This window comes from Gossypium hirsutum, chromosome D01 (genome assembly GCF_007990345.1).
Source record: "Gossypium hirsutum isolate 1008001.06 chromosome D01, Gossypium_hirsutum_v2.1, whole genome shotgun sequence".
NCBI classification, from domain to species: domain Eukaryota; kingdom Viridiplantae; phylum Streptophyta; class Magnoliopsida; order Malvales; family Malvaceae; genus Gossypium; species Gossypium hirsutum.
In genome coordinates, this window is record NC_053437.1 from 39,153,726 (window position 1) to 39,178,742 (window position 25,017).

A 25,017-nucleotide genomic window follows, 5' to 3' on the forward strand; every position below is an offset into this window, starting at 1 on the left:
ATAGAAACATTTTAGAGGAAGCAATTTACTGAAATTGATCTCCCTAGGGTTTTTGTTCACAGCCCCCGTTGTTTGGTAAAGATTTAGATGTATGTTTGAAGCAGAGCAGCATATAACACTCACCAATGCACTGTTGTAATGGGGTTGGTTGGAGATGGGATTAGGTGGACCATGAACGCTTCCATTGCCTTATCACCAACCAACAACCAAAATAGAAAACGTTTTCAGTCACAATGAATAACTTGTTATTGTTTGAAACATCATTCAGCCAGCAAATTCTGAAAACTAAGGCTTCCCTAATCATCCCTTGCTGTTGGACCTTTGGATCTTAAAATTAATAACCTTACAAACCAACAAATTGGGTCAAATCCATGAAATCTTTTTATTATTATTTTTTTAAACTGCAGTTCCCACACAAAAAATGAATCCACCAAACTAGTAGATGTGCCAACCGCAATATTGCTTGCTTGCTTCACCCACAATCCTTGCAGATGTTTTGTCTTCATCAAGTATCTGACGTTTCTTCCCTTTGTTTCCAAGCATAATGGAAACCATATCATATCATAGTATGTTTAACCCATTTTTATGTATTTGCAGCTCAAAACCTCTCACAAATATAATAACCAATACTCTGCATCAAGGAAAAAAACCATTTCTTGCAGACCAACATGAGGACTAAAGGCAGTCAAGCCCTCAATTTTAAGGTCCTCCTTTTAGGAGTTTTCTTTGCTTTTCTCCTCCTTTTTGTGTTAAGATCAAGTATATCATCTTCCCAATATGATACATCGGATTTACAAACATTTGCCGCAGCTAAAACTTCTAATGGTGTTAAAGAAAGCAAAAGTGGAGCAAATTGCTCGCCATCTTGTGATAAGATTCCACGCTCTCTAGCCCAAGCTCTCATTCACTACGCAACTTCGAGTATCACTCCGCAGCAAACACTGAAAGAAATCTCTGTCACTGCCAAAATTCTAGAGAAGAAGTCACCATGCAATTTCCTAGTATTTGGCCTAGGCCATGACAGCCTTATGTGGAGTTCCCTCAACTACGGTGGGAGAACAGTTTTCCTTGAAGAAGATGAGGCTTGGATTGAGCAAATCCGACGTCGGTTTCCCATGTTGGAGTCCTACCATGTGACGTATGATAGCAAGGTAAACCAAGCTGAGAATCTCATGGACGTGGGCAGAGGACCTGAATGCACAGCAATTGCTGACCCTAAATACTCAATGTGCCAACTTGCATTGAAAGGTTTGCCAAGTGAAGTTTATGAGATGAAATGGGACTTGATAATGGTAGATGCACCGACTGGATACTATGAGGACGCTCCGGGGAGGATGACCGCCATATACACCGCGGGTATGATGGCAAGGAATAAAGAGAAAGGAGAGACTGATGTGTTTGTGCATGATGTGAATAGGGTGGTCGAAGATAAGTTCTCCATGGCATTTTTATGCCAAGGGTACATGAAAAAGCAAGAAGGAAGGCTTAGACACTTCAGAATCCCTAGCCATAAGGATAGCTTGGAAAGACCCTTATGCCCTGAGTGATCTTACAAATTTCTTGCCTGCCTTTTTCCCTTCATCAATTCTTTGTTATATTGTTGATTGATGCTGTTTCAGGGGGGAATTATCCTATTTTTTTGTTCTTTTGTTTTGTTTGATCAAAGCAAAATAGGAAAGCGTAGCACTATTGCATTGCAAGTTGCTATGCATGCATTTCTTTGAACTCAACTATAGAACTGCAGAATTTATAATAAAGGATCAGTTCCGTATTCCGTAGTTAATTTCTAACTGCATCTTCAGCAATCCAATCATTATTTATTTATTTCTGGGGGTTGCTTCATATTTTCTTTGAAATCTCTTTATATATGCTCTACATACATTTTCATTTGGTATAAATACCACTAAATCCCTACAAATTTCAAATTTTGGTAAATTTATCCCTTTCGAAAAGAGAGAGAGATTTACTCATTCCTTGAATAAAAACAATCAACGACGATGTTAAATATTTTGCGTTTAACTGGGATTTGTTTTCCTTTCAAAATTTCAAAATTTTTACAAAAGCTTTCCTTTCAAAGTTCGCCACAAAGGCTTTTCTTTCTTGACATGCTTACGATATGGATTTGTCTAAACTCACGTTATGTGAGGTGATAGAGGGTTGCGCGCGGACGAAGATCGAGTTGTCAAGTCACGAGAAATTCCTACGAAAACTCTAAACGTTTTGATCTGAAACGAAACAGCAAAACTTAATTAGAATCAATTAGATCTGGAAACTAAAAATCCCCAAATCAATAAAGAACAGCTAAGAATCAAAAACACTTATAGATATCCAATCTTGGAAACCAAGAACGCGGAATTAAGCCCTAAGATTAACTTCCAATCAGCCGAATCTATCAAAGAACACAAAACAGCAAATAAATTAAAACGGATTACGAAATCAATTGAAACTAATTTTAGGGATTGGACGGCAAGAAAAGAGGAGTTTTTGTGAAATCAAAAACGTTTCTTTATGTCCAAAGAAGTGCCGAATCAGATCTTGGAGTTTTAGAAAGGCTGAAACGCAACAAGAACAACAAACAAATTAGATAATAAAAATCAACACAAGCAGAAATTTAAAAGAGATTGAACAGCAAGAAAAAAAAGATAAAGTCCTAAGAAGCCTTAAAATCTAGAAAGATTTCACAACTCCCTTCAAACGGCTCTAATCTCCCCTCCAATGAAGAACAATGGCAAGAAGAAGGCTAAAGATGGCTCCCACAATAAAAAAGATTGTTAAAACTACTTCTAAAGAAACTCAAGAGAGAATTCTTAGAGAAAACTCTAAGAGAATTTTTACTCAGCAAAAATCTGAAATTTTAATGTATTGTAATGTCAATGTATGTATCAAGGGTGGCCGACCATGCCTATAAATAGGCCTTATAACTATTTCTAATCTCATTAGGAAAACTTAAAAAAAACCTAATTAACAAAATTAAGAGGGAAATTCGGCCAAGGCATTCTAATGGGCTGCTTGGGCCGAATATTTACATATAATACTCCTAAAGTCTAAAATTAAATTAAACAATTAAAATTTTTATAAATTGGGCCACTTTAACAATTTGGCCTGATTTTCAACTAAGATGATTTGACTTCTTGGTTGGGCTTGGAATCCTCTTATTGGGCCTTGCCTTCAAGAACTTGGGCTTGTAGTCTATCTCCTACCGAAATTGGCTCGTTGATGCTAGTAACGGAGATCCAATGCGCTTTGGCTATAAGATTCGGTTTCTTGGACCAAGATTTCCAAGATTTGAAATCTTGATTTTATTGATTCTTGAAATCGCTCAAAACAGCAAAATTGGACCAAGATTCGGTTTCTTGATTTTCTTGAAAATAAGAAAGTGAATCTTGATTTTCTCTTTCTTTCGGGTAAGCATCTAAGGCCTTTGTGACTCCTATCATTCCCCCCTTCCTCAAAAAGATTCGTCCTCGAATTTGAAAAATCAAATGGAGATAAGTCAACCACATTGAAAGTAGAACTTGTAGTCCAAACATAAGCATAACAAAACAAGTATAACGCATGCAAATGGACAGATTCAGATTACCATGCAAACAAGCTAATTTACTCGCCAATGCCTCGTCAAATATTCGAAACAAAGATGGACATGATTTAAGGCATTCAATCATCTCAAATTGTTTCCACAAACCATGAATAAATCACGAGTAATAAATCAAATGGTAAACGTAATCATCACAAGTAGGTATTTGAAAAGGTTCACACGGTTCACAGAGTTACACAATCATACCATGCAGTAATCGACGGTCTATAGATTCACTCACACATGCATTATCAAAAACAAGAATCTTTTTATCAACCATCAAAACAAATAGATCATCACTAAATAAAATAGGACAGTCAAGCACGTTTCGATCTAAGTGTTTTACAAAAATTAAATCATCAACACGATCTTTGTCACTATCTGAGGAGTAAAAAAGTGTTTCAAAAGTTTCAAGCATCTTACCTTTATAAGAAGAATAAGAAGGGTCGATTTTACCTTTTCCATTACGAACCTTCGCTCATCGGGAGCATAGTGTAGTCGAAGCTCTGTTGTTGAGTTAACCTTTGTCAAATGGAACTCAAACTTCATGTACAACCACCTAAACTGTTTAAGGCACGAATATAAATTGAAAATAAATTTGGAAAATTTCGTTACCTTATTCACCAAAACAGATTTGCACAAATTCGCGAATTTTACACAAGGCAAATCAAGAGAATAACAACTCACGCTTCCTTTCGTAATGACTTTATCAACCACAATCGAAGAATAACAATTAATTGGATCAAAATGAGGGGATCTTTTAAGAATTAAGTCACCAAAATTTTTATCAATAATTTTCAAATCTGCACGGGACTCGGTTGATAAAATTTCCTTACCTCGCTTACCTTCGGGCTCATGTAGTGTGATTTCATCTTTGCCTATGTTGATTGTATGAAAGCGTCTTTCATCGGAAAGGTATTGAAGTTGGAAGTTATCTTTCATATGTGGCCAATGGAAGTGTTCTATCCCACGCAAAGGTGGTAAACCTTTAGGGCCTCACTAAAAACGTCCTCATAATCCTGCGAAAAACATTGAAACACACTAGGCAAATTTTCATTAATGTTAGATAGAGATAAATAATTTTGCCTAAACCTCACAAGGATACAAGCTGTTCATTGAATAGGTCACTCCCCACATATTTTTTTGTTGCAATTAAAATTTTCACTCTATTTTTACTACTTGCGGATTCACTCACCTTTGGGCCATTTAAATTTTGACTTTTTTCACTACTAGCCTCTTTTCTCTCTGTCTTTTTTATTTGTCCTTTCTCCCTCACCCCTCACAAAATTTTATCATTTTTAATTGATCTTTATATACATCACTGAGATTTAAAGGAGCAAGAGTGAATTTTCGGCCTCTAAACACAAGATAGTATCTATTAAGCTTGCCTTGGCGTGTAACATCACGATCAAATTGCCAAGGCCGTCCAAAGAGCAAGTGTGCCGCATGCATTGGGACCACATCACACCATACCTCATCCTCGTAATTCCCAAGCTTAAAAGTGATCAAGGACTATTTTGTAACTTTAACTTCTGAGCATTCATTAAGCCACTGAAGGTGATACGGCTTAGGGTGCTCGATACAAGGTAACTTTAAGGAATCCACCAAATAGCTGCTAACTACATTCGAACAACACCTACTATCAATAATAAGTGAACATAAGTTACCTTTTATAAAACACCTAGAATGGAAAATATTGGTCCTTTGGTTATCACAATCGTCTCCCACTTGGATGTTAAGGGTGTGGCAGACTACCATCTTATTTTTTTTCTCTTTTTTTTTTGAAATACCTGTAAAACAAATACTCAACACTCAAAAGAAAAATTAGCAAACCTCACCGTTAGCCACTCAAAAAGAAAAATCAAATTCTCAATGAGGTAGAATTCAGTCTTGTAAGTTCTTTAGTAGAGTCTATATCAACCAATTAGACAGTGTATGAACCGAAACTACCAAAGAGTCCTAATTTGCACTAAGATGCCAAAAACTGACGAGACACCAATTAATTTGTGTTGCACCGAGGAAGAATTGTGCACACCTTAAAATCCTACTAACACAAGAAAAAAGAAGGTGTTAGATTGTAAAGGAAGAATAAAGGCAAACAAATGAAAACCTACAGCTAAGAATCAATAAAAATTGCTGAAATCGAAAAACCCGATAAAATGTGGAGTAACTTGACAACTTCGTTCGAGGTGTTCCCGATCTCAAAAAATCACGAAATTAAATCTGGAATGTCCTTAAATATTGAATTTTTGATATGGAAAGTTTGGGCACCAAACTCAATCTGCTGAATATTTTTTTAATTTTTATTGGATTTCGTATTTTTCAATTTTTTTGAATTTTTCGACTTATTTTTTGTGGGAAATATTTTTTAATATTCAATCACAGTACCACAAATATGCATGTCAAATTTCAGATCAATCGGACAACGTTCACCCACTCAAATGAGTTCTTTTCGAAAAATTTTTCTGGGTAAAACTGCTGTTTGTAGTTTAAAAAATAGAGATCAGTTTAGAAATCAACCAAGAACACCCAAAACGCCCAAAATATGATACCAAATGATAGAGGGTTGCGCGTGGATGAAGATCAAGTTGTCAAGTCACGAGAAATTCCTACAAAAACTCTAAACGTTTGGATCTGAAACGAAACAACAAAACTTAATTAGAATCAATTAGATCTGGAAACTAAAAATCCCCAAATCAATAAAGAACAGCTAAGAATCAAAAACACTTATAGATATCCAATCTTGGAAACCAAGAATGCGGAATTAAGCCCCAAGATTAACTTCCAATCAGCCGAATCTATCAAAGAACACAAAACAGCAAATAAATTAAAACAGATTACGAAATCAATTGAAACTAATTCTAGGGATTAGACGGCAAGAAAAGAGGAGTTTTTGTGAAATCAAAAATGTTTCTTTATGTCCAAGGAAGTGCCGAATCAGATCTTGGAGTTTTAGAAAGGCTGAAATGCAACAAGAACAGCAAACAAATTAGCTAATAAAAATCGACACAAGCAGAAATTTAAAAGAGATTGAACAGCAAGAAAATAAAGATAAAGTCCTAAGAAGCCTTGAAATCGAGAAAGATTTCACAACTCCCTTCAAACGACTCTAATATCCCCTCCAATGAAGAAACTTAAGAGAGAATTCTTGGAGAAAACTCTAAGAGAATTTTTACTCAGCAAAAATCTGAAATTTTAATGTATTGTAATGTCAATGTATGTATCAAGGGTGGCCGGCCATGCCTATAAATAGACCTTATAGCTATTTCCTAATCTCATTAGGAAAACTTAAAAAAAACCTAATTAACAAATTTAAGAGGGAAATTCGGCCAAGGCATTCTAATGGGTTGCTTGGGCCGAATTTTTACATATAATACTCCTAAAGTCTAAAATTAAATTAAACAATTAAAATTTTTACAAATTGGGCCACTTTAACAATTGGCCTGATTTTCAACTAAGTATGTTTTGACTTCTTGGTTGGGCTTGGAATCCTCTTATTAGGCCTTGCCTTCAAGAACTTGGGCTTGTAGTCCATCTCCTACTGAAATTGGCTCGTTGATGCTCGTAACGGAGATCTAATGCGCTTTGGCTGCAAGATTCGGTTTCTTGGACCAAGATTTCCAAGATTTGAAATCTTGATTTTCTTGATTCTTGAAATCGCTCCAAACAGCAAAATTGGGCCAAGATTCGGTTTCTTGATTTTCTTGAAAACAAGAAAGTGAATCTTGATTTTCTCTTTCTTTCGTGTAAGCATCTAAGGCCTTTGTGACTCGTATCATGAAGATTGCCCATCATTGTTCTGAGACACATAAAGAACCTTATTGGTAATCATTTCCCTTTAGTTCCTTTACAGAAGACACCATTTTCATGACTTAATATACATGCAAGGTTACCAATTCAGACTAAATGTTTAAAACGACAACAAATTGCCAGTTCAAGCTAAATTTGTGTCACATGTATTTTCGAATCTGCAACAAATGTTGGAGCTCGGTTTCAAGCATATTTATTCCCAGACACTTCATACATGGAAACATACTAAGCTCAATCTTCTTAATCCACAATAAGCAACCAATATAACACACATCTCATAACATGCATTTCAACATTTAGATACAACCATGCTTCACCTTTCATTACTCATGCATCATTCATCACATGCTTGAACCCATCAGACTCTGTACTAGATTTACTTATTATTCTTAACAATATTCACTCAATCATAGATATATTTTACAAATCATTTACCTTACTTGTTATACCCTTTATGATCTCGACATCACCTTTCGATTTGTTCCACACACATCAATGTATGAACAATACCACGCAAGAGCCAATTTAGAGACTCACCTGACACCCACAAATATCAACTTGAACTTTAGATTCAACATTCAACATGAAATTGCAACGACCACCATTAAAACTCATTCGTATAACCTTTACCATTATCTCAAACCCAGATAACCTCATGCAAAGCTTTACTTCTTCATCTTACTATTCATGCACTCTTACAAACTTAGTCCTTCATAACATAACACGCAGAGTCATAAAACTTACCCAGACATGAAACACCTCCTCATAACAACCCAGAATCACAACTTCCAGCTTAAGGAAGGAAGAAATGCTTGCAATTCCTTAAGAATCAGATAGTAATACTTTTTAAAAAATGGAGAAGATAACTTCCCCTGTAACACCCTAAACTCGTTCTAGATGTTATGGCTAGATTTGGAGATGCTACGTAAAACAATTGTAAATCTCACTTTCATTTATTTGAAAACATCGTGAACTTTTGTTCTTAAAAGCCCGTTTTATTAGAAAACATGTTTAACATAATTATTTAATTCAAAACTTTGTTTGTTTACATTTTCTAAATAAATCGAATACTTTGCAACGTAAATTCTTAGATTGTTATGTTTTGGAAAACCAAGTTTGTTCCCTTGAAAACATTGATTGCAGGAAAATAATCATTTTCAGTAAATCATTTTATCAATATCATGCAAAAATCCAGAATAAAATTCAAAAACCGAGACAGTCCCAAAATGTCCAAGCAGTCCAAATTTTCCAAAACACTTAAACAATTTAAAATAGTTAAAGAAACGAATTACTAATGTAACCGAGCTCCCATCACACCGATCCGCCTAAGTCTGAGGATTACCTGAAAATATTAGTTAAACCGAGAGTGAGTTTTGAAACTCAGTGTATAACGATAAACTTAACACAGTTAAATACATATTAAACAGATCTATCAGAAACAGATTTAAAGCAAAGTAGAGCAGAGCAAATACAACACAGAAGCCTACCCCCAACTGCTACACACCAACTTCGTCCATCCCAACACACCATATGAGTATAAAGCACCCATCCATCCCTACACACCATATGAGTATAAAACACCCATCCATCTCTACACACCACTTAGTGTCCACAGGACACTTTACAGAATAGTTCCAACTGAGCTGCCGGATCAATAGGCGATTTAACGCCTTTTATAGAATCACTTCCTTCACATGTTATTTACAACCCAACCTAGATGCAAATATAGAGTAAAGAAAATATCATACATATTCAGAGCAGAAATTAAATGTGACATAGCTTTACATGCACAACATAACAGATACGAACCACATACTTATTATACGTATTCATTATTCTTACGGACAGCAGAATTTTTACCAACAGATGTCCAGATTTCATTTCTTATAATATATTTAGTCTCATACCGAACCTACGGAAGACCCACAGTCAATTGAGACAACGTGTCCAGCCCTAGGGAGAAATTCTGAACTTTGGGCCCACACGCCCGTGTGGTCCACACAACCCAAAATAACCCAGACCGTGTGTCAACACGGTTCAGCACACGGTCTGTCACATAGCCATGTGTCGCACACGGTCTGTCACATGGCCGTGTGTTGCACATGACCTACCACATGACCGTGTGGCGTCGACAGTGCCAAATTTCGGCTTTCGCCGTTCGCTGTTTTCAAGGTTTCTCATTACACACTTGGTTATTTTTTGATGCTGATTCAACACGTGTAATCCCAAAACCTATATTGATAATTAATACAACCAATTTCAATAACGATTTGCGAAAATATAACTAATAATCAACCCTAGTCAAACTAAAACAACCCTTCATAACACCACACATTTACCAATGAACAAACAGCCACTACGCAAATTTTAAATCGTTAGAGGGTCGCCCATTGCCTCTTGTACTACTCCTAAAAATGCATTAAAATTAATACAATATCACTAATCCGATTTAACAACCCAACGTCCAACACATCTAAAAAAAAACACGCATAACATACTGAACTTAAATACTCACCTTTGGATTTGCAGTCAGAGAATCACAACTATTGCTTAAAAAAATAACAGCAGCCCAACATTTAAAGAAAATTCCCAAAACAAAATCGAAAGAACAGACGAAAAGATGAAAATAAGAAAAACAAAATTTTGGAATTGAAGTTTGCGGCGTAGGTTAGGGAAATATCAGAAGTGGGAACGTGGGTTTTGGTTTTTTTTACAAAATAAATAAAACAAAAATAAGATGGAATTAATTTTAAAAAAAATGAATGGATAAGCACAACATAAATTAAATACATTGTTTTATTTATTTCAAAACAAACCTAAAAGATAAAACATTTTAATTTAACTACTTGATTTTATTATTATATATATTTTAAAATTAACTCATTTAAAATTAACTCTAAAATTAATTTGACAACAAAAAATTATTTTATTTTAAAATTAGATAGACCTAGGAAAAAAACGATTGAATTGAGATTTGAATTCAAGACCCTAACACATAATTAGAGCCCCTAACCACTAAAACAAATATTTACTAACAATAGAATCTAACAACCATGACAACTAAAATTTTGGGGCGTTACATTCCCCATTCTCCTCCTGAATACAATTTTATATAACCTAAGTCCTTTTTAAAATTTGACATGTGTCACTTTCTTTCAGAATTGTCCCCATAATGGCCTACAACCTCTAAGAAGAACATAAGTGAAGGTCCAATGTTTTAGTTACTCCATTACTCAATCCAATTGACTTCTAACTAAATCACCTTGTATCCTATCTTGATTACTTACAACATGATCAGCATAGTAACTTAAACAAACTTGGCTCACATCGCCCTTGGTGTTAATCTCACTTGCAAATTTCTCTTACCCGGCTCTTCTCCCTTACGACTCCACTTTATTAGATCAATCCTTACTTAATAGTTTGACTTCGACTATGTGCCCAAATCTATACGCCACAAGAAACGATTGACAGATAGAATTGCATCATACAGATTACTTTTAGGCTACGTGCCAAAACGTAGAACCCGCCAAACTGAGGTGTTCCAGGGAAGACACGTCATCTTTCTTTCTACTATCTTAGCTATTTATAACTTGATTAGGAATAGATTAATTTAACTAATCTTTATTATAACATTAATTAATTTTATTTTTATTCTTTAATTATAATTACCACAATCCACTACCTCCTATTTAAACTTGGTTAAATAACCATATTTTTCTTTGGATAATTGCTATCTAGGTCCCAAGTTTTTTTAATTAAAACTCAATAAAAATTAAACTTTTATAATTTAATCCTTGAATTTTAATAAAAAAATTCTCGGTTAAATTACTTATTCGATCTTTAATATAATTTCATATGAAATCTATAAATATTCCCATTTTACTTTTACAGACTTGGTTTATGGAAATGAAGTTTCAAAATCACATTTTCTGATACCACTTAAAATCAGATTGTTTATTCAATTCTCTCAAAAACAATATCAATTAATAAGAAAACTATTTTGTATCAATGAACTTTTAGGGTGTAATTAATTTTTTTTTAAATTCAATGGAATCATAAAATAAAAAATAAAAACATGATTACTAAATATTAAAAAGTAATAATATTTCATAATTAATTACCTTAATCTTTTAATCATTGATGCATATGAAGATATCATCCAAAACTAACACAACTCAACTGAATCGGAGAAAGCATACATTTATTATGTGAACAACAAAAGAAGCTAACTTTGATGCAAGATGTAACATATTAAAGAAAGCATGAAACTAACTTAATACGTAACTCCAATCATTGTTGATCAGGAAAGTAGCTATCATACTTTGGTCTTCTAGTCTATATCTTTTTCTATTATTTATCTTTTATAAACTAGGTTAAGAAGCCCCTACCATGAATGGCATTTTAATCACATAAATAATTAATAATATCTTGATTAAACAATTTCAATAACAATTACCATCGTCAAGGGTCCTTGATGTAAGCCATTCGGCTTATACTTGGATACATTCTTCCCATTACATGCACATAATGTTTTAATTAAGAGGAATTAATATCTTCAAGGAATGGATAATCGGTGTACCCAAGGACGGGATCCGGAATGTAGAAAGTGTCTCGATTGTACTTGTTAAGAAGAGCATTGAGCTGAAATCGCCTTGGTAAATCTGGATTAGCTAAGAACAACCACCCAAATGCAACCAAATCCGAGTAATTATCAGCCATAGCCTTGTTACCATCGTCTCCGTTGTACCTTCCGGCAGCAATGAAAGTCCCCTTGAAGGCGTTCCTCATTGGCAGAAGACTATGAGGAGTTTCATACTTGTCGTTTATTTTAATCATCCGTGGCTCAATAACGTGAAGATAGAGAATGCCAAACTTGTTAACTGCATTCGCCATGTAAACGCCTAGTGCTTCAGGGTTTGATTCACTAGCTTCCATGTAACTGGCGTAAGATGATAGTCTCATTCCCACCTTATCAGCTCCTATTTCATTCACCACCGCTTCGACTATTTCGAGCGGAAACCGGCACCTATTCTCCAAGCTTCCACCGTACTTATCTGTCCTGTCATTCACTTGGTCTTTCATGAACTGATCAAGTAAGTAACCATTTGCACCGTGGATCTCAACCCCATCAAATCCTGCTTAATACTCTACTTTTAATTACAATGATCAATTTTCAATCTCTGATAACTTAAACAAGTATTCATACATATATTCTCACCCGCTTCAATGGCATTTCGGGCAGCCAGCCTGAAATTATTGACAGTGGCGGGAATTTCATCGGTTCTAAGCCGACGAGGAGGTGACCAATCCATCCCATCAAGGCCCGGTATCACCCCTTTATCAGTACAAGAGATTGGAGCTTGACCATTAGGTTGAAAAGCTGTAGTACAAAATTTTATACAAGGTATAAGAACATTTCTTCACCTAAACGAAACGATTCTAAGCATTGTGTTATAGTGGTTGAAATGCATCACGCATCATACGGAATATGGAACATGGATTGCTATTTCATATGTTATGTTTCCCTTTCTCTAGATTGGGCCAGGCTTAATGAAGCATGTTGGTTGTTAGACATTAGCAGTGCGGTTGAAATGCTGTGGTCCATGGTCCATGCACCATGATGCGGCATCTAAAAGGGGAATATTTTCATTATTCTTTTGTTGCTCTAATCTTACAAAAAAATCATTTAATTATTTGTCTTTTTTAATCTTTAAAAATTTTTTATTTGTTAAATTACCATAAAACGGATACAAAAGCTAACATTTATTAACCTTGCTAACTTATAAAACACATGAATACCATGCCACCAATTAATTAATTTTTTTTAGATTTAAAATTCTAAAAATACAAAAATTATTTAAAAAAATTAAAATTTATTTTAAGAGTAAAAATTATAAAAAAAATTAGTTTTTAAAATTTTAATTAATTGTTAACGTGATACATTCCATCCATTTTGAGGTAATTTGATAAACAATGCAAATTCAATGCAAATTCAATGGCTAAAAAGAAGCAAAAAGAATTAAATGAAAGACAAATGATTTTTTTTATAAAATTGAAGGACAAAAAAATTATTATACTTTATTCTTTTAAACTTGACAATACATGTCTAAAACCACAAGTTTAAAAGTTTCTCTAACTAATTAATAGAGTTTGTTGTTTCTTATAATACTTCATTTAACATTTTCAATATTTTTTATTCATAAAATTTATCACTTTAATTCTACTAAAATATTTAGTTACATAAAGATTTATCATTATTATAAATAAATTAAAATATAAGATCAATTCTTGTACTCTTCTCAAACTTCAAAATTAATCTGTTTATTTTTCAATTTCAAAATTTAAATCCAACACTTTTAAATTTTTTTAGTTAAATTTATTAGTTTGTCATTTTAAAATTAAAAAAAAACTTTACTCAATAATTATGTAATTAAATAAATACACATTGTAATGAACTTGAATTTAACAAAATAATTTTAACAATGTTAATAATTGCACTTAAAATTTGAAATTTGAAAAATAGATAGACTAAATTCTTAGAAATAAAAGTACATAGACTAAATTTCAAAATTAAAATAATACAAAAACTTATGGCATATTTTAATCTATAAAGGAAAATCAAATTGTAGTTCATAAAAAAATATAGTTACACTATTAAGGGTATGTTTAGTATTACTTCTAATAATCACTTTTGGAAAAAAAACACTTTTGGGATTAAAAAAATACTTTTGAGACAAATTCATTCCTAAATAAATGGCTTTTTGAGAGAAAAAGTGCTTCTCTCAAACCAAAATTGGTACAAAAGTACTTTTTTTAGAAATTGAAAAATTCTAGCTTCACCCTAAAAGTGTTTTTTTCAATGTAGTGCATTTAATTTTCTTTTTGTCTCTCATCACAGTATCATTACAGTATTTAATCTCACCGCCACCAATATTTTTACACTAACCGCATGTAAACATACCGTACATCTAAAAATTCCCTGAAGTTTTTATACGTAAAAGAAATAAATTTGATGATTCTTGGTTAAAAAGAAAAAAAAAAGGAGAAGGATGGAATTTAGAATACCATAACTAGAGGCGCGACCAACATGCCAAAGTTGACAAAAGAAGATGCCTCCCTTGTCGTGAACAACTTCCACAATTGGTTTCCATGCTTCCACTTGCTTTTTTGTCCAAATTCCAGGCATGTCTATGTACCTTCAAATCCAATATGCCCACTAATATCATTAATGAAATAATAATAAAATCTCTTTAATTTTTTTGTTAAACAACTGATGACACCCACTTAATCCTATTTTTTCAAAGAAGGAAATGGAGAAAAGGTTACCCTTGTGCTGTAGTGGAAACTCCAATAGCTTCAGCAATGAGAAACCCACCACTGGTTGAACACTGGGAGTAGTATAAGATGGCATGTGGTTGTCACTACAAAAAAACAAGCCTACCGCGACACTTTTTTTGACCTAAAACGACGCAAAAAGGTAGGCATAGGTTTCGCGATGCTTCTTTCGATGCTTTCAAAAAGGTTGTCTATAATACAATTGGCGTAGACTCCACGACACTTTTGAAAAAGCGTCGGCATAAGTCAACATAAGCCGACCCTCATTGAAGGGTTGGGAAAGACCTAGTCAAGGCCAACCTTTGAAAAAGGTTGTGATAGACTTGTCTAAGGCAACCTTAAAAAGGTTGGGATAGCCCAGTCTAAGATAACTGTTTAAAAAAGTTGGGATAGACCTTATCTAAGGCAACATTTAAAAAAAGTTGGGATAGATCTTGTCTAAGACAACCTTTAAAAAAGATTGGAATAGAATCGTCTAAGGCAACCTTAAATAGGTTGGTATAGACCGTGTCTAAGGCAAACTTTAAGAAAGGTTGAGATAGACCAGTTTAAGGTAACCTTAAAAAAAAGTTGGGGCAGACCTTGTCTAAGGCAACCTTTAAAAAAAGTTGGGATAGACCTGTCTAAGGCAATCTTTTAAAAATGTTGGGATAGACCAGTCTAAGGCAACCTTTTAAAAATGTTGGGATAGATCTTGTCTAAGGCAACCTTAAAAAAAGGTTGGGATAAACTTGTCTAAGGCAATCTTCAAAAAAGGTTGGGATAGACTTGTCTAAAGCAACATTAAAAAGGTTGGGATAGATTGATCTAAAGTAACCTTAAACAGGTTGAGATAGACCTTGTCTAAGGCAACTTTTAGAAAAGGTTGGGATTGACCTGTCTAAGACAACCTTAAAAATGTCAGAATAGACCCGTTTAAAGAAACCTTAAAAAGGTTGGGATAGACCTTTTCCAAGGCAACTTAAAGAAAGTTGGGATAAACCCATCGAAGGCAACCTTAAAAAGGTTAAGGTAAACTCGTCTAAGGCAAACTTAAAAAGGTTAGGATAGATCTTTGTCTCATGTCTAATTTTTTTTACGACGTTTTCCCCGATTTTTAAGAGCCTATTTTGGTGAAATATGAGCAAATTTGTATGTATTGGGTTTGGAAAAGTTTGAGACAATATTAATTGAACAATTAATTAACTTAAAATAATCATATAAATACAAAATTACCATTGGATAATGCAGTTAGTAATTTATATACAAAATCCTAATAGAAGGAGTCAACAAGTTGCGAACATATTGTCAACCTATTTCACATGACATCAAAAAATTATACAAAATCCTAATAGAAGCAGTCAACACGTTGCAAACATGTTGTCAACTTGTTTCCCATGACATCAAAAAATTATGGGACAACAGCATTCATCAACCACTATAACATATATATAATACATAATATGCAATAAGCCTCATTCATCATCATCCGAACTGAAGGCTTTATCATCAAGTCTGCTACTCTGAAATTCAACTACAAAAATAGCAATGTACATTTTCTATTTATACGAGTTAGATGAGAAACAACATAAACACATGGGAAGAATATTTTAGAATTAACCAAAGAACCATAAATTGAAGTTAAATAAAGAATTTTTATCAGTACATCCACTAATTATTAGTTGAGCAAGCAATGAAGACATCAAATAAGAACCTAGCATTCAGTTACAACAATCAATGTCTATTAAACCATTAACAAACTTATTGACAAACTAGTTATAAAATAGTCACCTTACTATGCTTACTATGAAAAGCCCTGTACTTACTTGACATTCCCTTTGCCATACAATTGTTGAGGAGAACCCTATACTTTTTCTCACGAGCATCCATCATATCCATGAAATTTGCCTCTCAAATTTTAGTTAATTTCATAAATCTTTCTTTTGCCTCAACTATCAAACGAGCTTCTCGCTCTACAGCCTCCGTACGAAATCGAGATTCTGCTTCCTCGAGTAGAGTTTTCTCTCAAATTGCTTGTTCGGCTTGAATAGTTTGTATTTGCTAGACATGTTTAGCGCTTATCCCTTCAATCAATGTACTGATGGCTAATGTAGATTGGCTTCCTCAGGTGACTGAACCATAGCCAAACAACCTGGATTTGGTCATCCCACGTCTATATCCCAACATTTTCCATCCTTGTCAAGGCCGAACACTTGTGTATACACCTCGTTTTCTAATGCAATATTATCTTGAGCAGCGAAAGAACTCTCAGGTGTTGGCATAGAGTCTGTAACCCTCTTACATTTTTCATCTTACAGTTCTCTTTCATTAGAAAAATCTATTTTGAAAAAAAGTAAAATTGATGTCAAAAAATATATAAATAAATAATACCCATTTGTTTCTTACATAAACTTATTCTGCTGCCTCACTGCTCAACTTGTCACCCCCATCTTTTCGCAAATGTTGAAATCTAAATTGGTCCAAACACGAGGGTTCACAACCTTCCTTTTTAGCCAATTATACAACAAAACAATAGTTGTTAACAATATTCACCAATGAGCGCAGAATAATTAATATAAGTTACATATTGATTAATATGTAATACTTACAAATTGTGCATTGAGGGTCGCATATCCTATGTTACCAGCGGTGTGTGCATAACACACCTTTGTTTGGGATTCTTTCGCCTTTTCTGATTGTGCTTGTTGTTTAAATTAATGAGAAAAAAAATATGAGAGTAATAGGAAGGCTAAGTTTATTATGACTCATTCAACAAATCATGCATATATGCACCCTTACTTTGATCATACAGTAAGTGGAAGCAGAAAAAATGGGACATTTAGTCTAATAAAAGTGCATACTGCAGCTTGCAGTGTTCCCCATCGCTCCACTAGCCACTTCTATTGATCATCATGCACACCAAGAGGATTGTTTTCATATATTTCTTCAACCGATAGACCTTCTTGAACCATCTCTTTGTAGTATCTAGTTTTCAAAGTTGATTTAAACTCCTTCCGGAGTTTTCCAACATGTGAGAGGATGTTAGAGTCCTCCACCTTACCTTGGAGATCAAAATTTTCCAACACACATAGCAAATTAGTGTAACAAGTACTCATTACATACAATTTCAAATAATGCAAAATTATTGCAATACATTAAATTAGAAAATGATTATGTACTACATACATGAACGATTCTCAATATGCTTTCCAACACATATTTAGAAAGATGTTTCTAATATTTTGTATTCAAAGGACAGATAGAACCAATCCTTGCAATTGTACCGAGAAATTCAGCCAATTTGGACACTTCCTTCCCAATAGGCTGGCCATATTGGTTGACATCTACTACTATACGAGTTCCAAGTTGAAGATTCCATATATCTTTCATGTTTGTAGATATGAAAAGTAAATAAATATAGTTTATTTATAGCTTAGATATGAAAATGGAACAAAAAAAATTATGTATCAATGTGAAAAAATAAATATGATGCAAGAGCAAATTGTGAATATGGTAAAAAAACATACCAATATTAATTATATAAAAGCATAATAAAAGATTTTATTTATCATCAAAAATACATAAACAAGTTTCTTTTATGCTATTGCTTGTAATGTGAAAGTGCCTCAAATAGGGCTAAAGTCAGAGAAGCATCAAAATTCTTTATTTAAGAGAAGGGTTTTTGAATGATTTTATTTCTAAACTTGATTCACCAATAATAGGAGTCTTTAATAGGAAACATAGGCGAGTCAAAAGAGTACCCTCTTCTCTTGGTAACAAGAAAGGCGGGGAATTTGTGATGCAAATGGAAATGTTCGACAGTTCAAATAACAAGATTCTTTTGAACTTTAACTTAATTTCGAAATCTTGCTAAAATTTTTAATCAGAAAACTGAAAATTTTTTTTGAACAATAACAAAAATTCTTTGTGTTTGTTCAAATAACAAAAATTTTCATAGCTAAAAAATGTGAACTCTAATTAATAAAAAATTCGAGTTAAATTTAAATTTTACATATTTATTGTTTGATTTAATAAAAGAGTTAACTTTTATATTGCGAACTCTATGCTAGTCGTTTGATGAAAAAACTAAAAAGGCAATAAAAGGTAACCTTTGAGGATGCCATATAGAAAAATTGGAAAATATGTAGTTAAACTTCTACAAGCTCAACCGGTTACCACTTTAAAGAGGACAAAGAAAACTCACCCAAACTCTACGTTTAATGTAGTTTTTTTTATATTTGAGAAAGGCTTAAAGCGGACTCTTTGAGATAAAATCTTTTATTTTTTTAAAACAAACTTCTCATCTTCTGAAAAATTCTTCAGATTTCTCTAACTCTTAACTCTTTGAGGTAAAATATTCTTGGGTTATTTTTTTGTTTTTTGTTTTTCCTCCTACCCTTCCAAATATTTGCTTAAAGGAGTCACTTCCTCTTGGGAGAGGCCCTTGCATGCAAGGATAAACTTATGGAAAATTAAAAAAAAAATTTAAGGATACCCAAAAAGAAGTCAATCATTTGTGAAACAGTCAAACACCAAACAATCAAAACCAACCCCATTCCAAATCTTGCCCACTAAAGAATAGCTAAATCCGTTGAAGAACAAAGAGAAATGTAAAAACCCATCAAGTTTAACAAAGCAAAGAAATGGTCCAAAAGTTGTGAAAAAGGATAATGCATCAAAAGAATAAGAGGAATATATGAAGAAAAGAAAACAAAAAAAATTCGTACAATAATGGAGTGCAAAAGAAGAGCAGCGACAAAATGGTAGCAAATAGAAAGATCAATGTGGCAAAAAAGCAAACACAAAGTTAAAGCTGAATTTTTTTTGTTTCTCTGTATATTGTGAACAAAAAGAAAACTAGAGTATGAAGCCATTAGCCATTAGTCAACTTAATCAGAGAAAGAATAAGTACCAGCAGAAGGTAATAAATGAGTTTAAAACCAGAGAAAGAATAAGTGAGAAGGCAATGGAAGTACCAGCCGAAGTTGCAGGTACTTTTTCAGCTGATTGAGTTGGAGTTTCTTCTCTCGTGCTTTGACTATCGGTAGTAGCACTTCCCAAGGTATTTGAACCTGTCAAAGAACCCCTCGAAGAGAATCGTACACCTTTTAATGTTCGCATTTTGCCAATCATTTTCCTAGAAAACAGAGTGGTAATGGTTAACGATGAAGCACTCAACAGGGCACCGAAAAAGTCATGGGTTTTGAGGAGGAGGAAAAACCGGGAGAAATATGAATTTTCAACTTCCTATTGCCAGGAAACTTGAAATCGACTGTAAATTTGGAGCAAGGTTTGCTTCTTTATTTACTTACCTTTTATTTTAGCTTTTAGAATTTGACCGACAATTTTAAAGTCAAAAGATGGAGAACATCCATTCCATTGGCTTTTAAAAATTAATATATATAATGTTAAATTCTTAATGATTAATATGAAATTAAAAATGTTTAATTTTTTCACATATGGAATAATCTTGCATTCTAGGTTTTTTTATTCATTTTTATGTATTTTATTTTTATTATAAAATATCAATTTTTTAAGTTATTATTTTGAAAATATATAAAATATAAATATATAAAATCCTATAACATATGCAAAAATATATAAATATATAAAAGTGTCTAATTCTATAAAAATATTATAAAAAATTTATAATATATAAGTTTATAAAAATATATTATAAATTTAGAAAATATATATTTCAAATGAATGAAAATTATGGGCTTTTATATATTTGAATATTTTTTATAAATTTATATTCTATTCAATTTTCAAAATAATAACCTAAAAATTGATTTTTATAAAAAAATTAAAATTAACAAAAAAAAACATCAAACCTAAACAAATGATTATCGAAATACTTGTCTAAGTTCATTCTTGATGTGGAAAAAAATATTTTTTTAATTAATTTATATATTTATTTACTTGTTTAATTTATGTTTGCTACGTGGCTAATTGAGAAGCTGCCTTGTTACACCACCAGATTGGTCAAAATTACCACATCAACACAAACTAAGTTGGTACAAATGGTCAAGTTAACCCTAAACCTAATACTGAGAATAAAGCTTATATGTTGAATAAGACTATATTCTTGGTTTCCAACATTGTATAATTTCATAATTTCTATAACCCAAAATGTCTTTAAATGTAAAAATGAACATACATAGATGTTAATATAATATGAATGTCATCTTCATCTAAGTGCTCTGTTTCTTTTGGGCAATTCATTATGCTATATTGCATTGAAAATGTCAATTACACTAAATCTTTGCACTTTAAAACATCGTTCTTGTTCAAATTAAAACTAAAATTATTAAGTTACAATATGATGATCACACTGCAGATATTCATCATCTTCTACAGGGGTTTCAACGTTTAGATTGTACAAATCTCTTGGCTTTATTCCGATAACATGGAGCCATCCTTCACTCTTGCCATCCTCGATATAAAATACTTGTTTCGCTTGAGAAGTCAGTATGTATGGATCGTCCGAATCACAATTCCCTGTATGGATAAGCTTAGAAAATTTCACCATAATAAAACCATTTCCATCCTTCTTCATACTCTTAGGAGATTTAATATTCACCCAATCACATTTAAGCATGATAACCCAAAATCTTTCATAATAGTTTAGCTCAATAATTTCAATGCAATTGCCATAATAGTTTCTCCCGTCAACAAAAACAATAATGCCACTATTTTGAGTCTTATGATGTTGTTCACGTTTTTTAGTATGGACCCTAAAACTATTAATTATAAGCCCATCATATGTGGAAACCACCTTATGCGATCCTTGAGCAAGAGCAATTACATCAGCATCAACTTGTTCAACTTCCATCTTTGGAATCTAACCATATAGTAGGAAATCATTTAGCTCTTATTCTATGAACAAATTTCTACACTGTTCCCTCATTATATAAATAATACGATAAATTATTTTAACAGTTAAAATTTACTTGTTTCGCAAGCCATTTTGGGACCTTTTCAACCAACCATTTGTACTCTGTGCGTTTACTAATTTAAATGCCACCATAAGCAGCTCACTCAGACTCCAAAAATCCCTATAATATATTCAGTATTTTGCGAAAAATATTGTCAAAATGTATACAAATTAAGAAATATTACTTTTTTGTCTATTGGTTAAGAAAAAGAACCGACTGACAAGGTTTTCCTCAGGAAACTCACTGATGGTATGGTGATAACTTATCGCTATGCAATAGAACATAGTGATTTGCTTGTGCAAGAGATTGCATGTCCAATATCTTCGTGTTCATGGTGCCAATTGGACGTCCTCTAGAAGAAAAAATGTACTGTTTTTGAATATTCCCATCATTCTTGAGAGGACAGGAAAATATAGTGTCCGCATCAGAAAAATAATGGGAGCAAAATGTAAGACATTCTGAAACTATTTACCCTTCAACAATAGAACCTTTAGGATAAGCTCTATTTCGCACCGAAGCTTTCAATCCCATAAGATACCGACATCACATACATATATTTTTACATACTTATTATATACTATATTAAAATAATAAAAATAAAATATTGTGAAATATTATTGATATATTTCATATACCTTTCAATCGGGTACATCCACCTGTATTGAACAGGTCCACCAAGCTTAGCCTCCATCGGCAGATCAATCATCAAATGAATCATGATTGTAAAGAAATTTGGAGGAAATATTTTCTTCATTTCACAAAGTGTTAACAAGACTTGTATTTGAAGCTGATCAACTTCTTGTGGATCAAGACTTTTGCACATAATCTCTTGAAGAAATCTGGTAGATTTGTAATAACACTTAGCACCTTCTTTTCTACAACTCCTCTTAAGCGTATAAGAAGCAAATCTTGCATGAGAATGTGACCGTCATGACTTTTGAGGTTGCTCAACTTATGCTCTTTTAAATTCATGCATCGAGATATGTTTGATGCATAACTATTGGGTACCTTCAAGTTCTTCACAATGGAAAGAAAAATATCTCTATCCTTTTATGCAAGTGTGTAACACACTTGCTGTAGGTACTCTTTCCCATTTCTCATTTTTAGATGAAGATAACTTCAGATGCCAATATCTTGTAGGTCATTACGTTCCTTGATATTATCTTTACCACCGCGTGAGAGATTAAGAAGGGTGCCAACAACATTGTCACATAAGTTCTTCTCGATGTGCATGACATCCAAGTTATGTCGAAGTAGATTTTAACGCGAATAAGGCAAGTAAAAAAATATGTTCCTCTTCTTTCATAAAGTCTCGTCTTGATTTATGAGATTTTCTTCATCTTCCTCTACCAAAAATTCTTCAAAGTTGTTAAATAAATCACACCCCTCGTCTACATCAAGTTCTATCGACCCTTCATTTAGTTCTTCTCTATCCCTCTTTCGGGCTTTTTCATAAATGAAATTGACACATTCAACTTCCCTTAAGATATCTTCTCAGGATCGTGGTATAGGAGCTATCCCACACTCTATAGTGCCATCGAATTCACGACTCTATTTTCGAAATGGGTGTTTAGCCGATAACCATCGATGATGACCCATATAACAAAACTTCCAACCATACCGTAGCCATCGAGATTCAATTTTTTCAGCACATACTGGTCAAGCAACTCGACCTTTTGTACTCCACCCTGAAAGATTAGCGTAAGCTAGGAAATCATTGATTGTCCAAAGAAGACAAGCCCGTAAAGTGAAAGTTTCGGAAGCTGATGAATCAAAAGCATCAAATCCTATCCACAATTACTTCAACTCTTTAATTAAAGGCTGCATGTAGACATCAATGTTGTTGCTAGGTCCTTTATTACCAGGGATAACCATTGATAGTATAAGGATTGTTGCGTAAGCTGATGATTTTTTCTTGCAGGCCCAAGGTTCCAAATTATAAGGAATAAGAAGTATGGGCCATGTACTGTGACTTGTACTCATTGTTCGGAATGGATTGAATCCATCACTAGCCAAACCTAACCTAACATTGCGAGGATCAGATGCAAAATCAGGAAACCTTTTATCAAACGCATCCCAGGCAGAACCATCAGCTGAATGTCTCAATATACCATATTTGGTTCGTCCTTCTTTATGCCATCTCATGGATTATGATGTCTTGGAGGATTGAAATAATCTTTTAAGTTTAGGAATCAAAGGAAAGTACCATAATACCTTGGCAGGCTTACGACAGCGACAACTACCATCAACCGGTTCATCTGCATCCAACTCATTAGAAGATTGCCACCTTGAGCTTTTACAAACATTACAACTAATCTTTTTACTAGCATCGCCCCAGTATAACATACTCGGGCATGCATTAATCTTCACATACAAAGATTTAGTGCAGAAATCTTTTTCTTCGCTTCATAGTAAGTATTCGAGATTGTGTTTCCATCTAGAAATGCCTCATTTAAAAACGCCAATAAGCATGCCAAAGATTTTTCTGACCATCCAAAAAGTGCTTTGAAGTGGTAAAGCCGAAGTAGAAAAGAGACGCATGAGAACTTGACACAACCAGGACAAAGTGGAATTTCACAATAGAAGAGTAGTTGCTCTCTCCTTAGTCCCTTGGGCCTTATTAACATCATACTCCATCAAAACTCCGTAGTCCTTTGGGCCTCATTAACATCATACTCCATTAAAACTCCGTAGTCCTTTGGGCCTCATTATTCTAAAACTCGCTTGAAACTCCATCAAAACTCTCATTAAGAGTTGGGATGTTGATACCTAGAGCATCCGTTATGAGATCCCTTAAATCGGCTTCGTTGTCTTGAGGCAATGTACAAATTGACGGAGAAGTTATCACCGTTTGGTCGGTTTGCACCGATGTTCTTCCAATACATTCTCCATGAAAAATCCAATGCTTGTATTCTTTTATTATACCATGAAGACGAAGATGCTCACCCATAATATGTGGTCCATACAATATCTTATTATTGCAACGATGGAACAGACTATATTTTTTCGTTAAAAAGTGATTTTCCAATTGCAAATGATAGAAATGTTTCTATTCCAACTAGGTGATTGGTGCTAAATCTTGGAGCATCCATCCAACTTTTATCAACCATCTGTTAGAGAAATTAATATTAAAATAAAGTATCTATTAATGCCTAATCCTAAGGTCTATGTGTGAAAAGAGATGAGCTTTCTGGTGAACTAACAGTAACCAAAACTACCTAATCAAGAAATAAAATAACAAATTTAAATATTAAAATAAATAAAATTTATCTTTATGACAATTAAATAATATTTAAATTTATGATAAATAATATTTAAATTCCTAAATAAAATAGTCCAAACTACAAAGATAGAAAAATTTAAACCTAAATTTAAAAAACA

General features: G+C 33.3%; 2 protein-coding genes and 1 long non-coding RNA gene across 5 annotated transcripts; 1 reads left to right on the top strand and 2 right to left on the bottom strand.

The window, feature by feature from the left end:
- The first annotated feature begins 417 nt into the window (after positions 1 to 417).
- LOC107922172 (glucuronoxylan 4-O-methyltransferase 1-like) lies at positions 418 to 1,771 on the top strand. The gene has a single exon (XM_016852064.2). It carries the CDS (start codon positions 669 to 671, stop codon positions 1,545 to 1,547), a length of 879 nt encoding a protein of 292 aa, XP_016707553.1. The 5' UTR covers positions 418 to 668; the 3' UTR covers positions 1,548 to 1,771.
- Positions 1,772 to 7,244: 5,473 nt separating this feature from the next.
- Positions 7,245 to 10,120, bottom strand: LOC121213647 (uncharacterized). 3 transcript variants are annotated; one of them, XR_005909025.1, is made up of 4 exons: positions 9,900 to 10,120; positions 8,015 to 8,726; positions 7,825 to 7,921; positions 7,254 to 7,373 (listed from the first exon to the last, which is right to left on the bottom strand). It is a non-coding gene; the product is annotated as an uncharacterized lncRNA (long non-coding RNA). The 3 variants fall into 3 exon arrangements; XR_005909026.1 differs by having other exon boundaries at positions 7,245 to 7,373; positions 7,820 to 8,726; XR_005909024.1 differs by having other exon boundaries at positions 7,256 to 7,373; positions 7,825 to 8,726; positions 9,900 to 10,117.
- Positions 10,121 to 11,705: 1,585 nt separating this feature from the next.
- On the bottom strand, positions 11,706 to 12,924 carry LOC107921870 (putative 12-oxophytodienoate reductase 11). The gene is made up of 2 exons (XM_016851699.2): positions 12,603 to 12,924; positions 11,706 to 12,519 (listed from the first exon to the last, which is right to left on the bottom strand). The coding sequence occupies exons 1-2, from the start codon at positions 12,694 to 12,696 to the stop codon at positions 11,921 to 11,923; spliced, it is 693 nt and encodes a 230-aa protein (XP_016707188.2). The 5' UTR covers positions 12,697 to 12,924; the 3' UTR covers positions 11,706 to 11,920.
- Between the last annotated feature and the right edge of the window lie 12,093 nt (positions 12,925 to 25,017).

Coding starts and splice junctions, on each gene's coding strand:
- LOC107922172 (XM_016852064.2), top strand. CDS start 669: ATGAGGACTAAAGGCAGTCAAGCCCTCAATTTTAAGGTCCTCCTTTTA.
- LOC107921870 (XM_016851699.2), bottom strand. CDS start 12,696: ATGGATTGGTCACCTCCTCGTCGGCTTAGAACCGATGAAATTCCCGCC. Junction 12,520..12,602: donor CCGAAATGCCATTGAAGCGG/GTGAGAATATAT, acceptor AGTATTAAGCAG/GATTTGATGGGGTTGAGATC.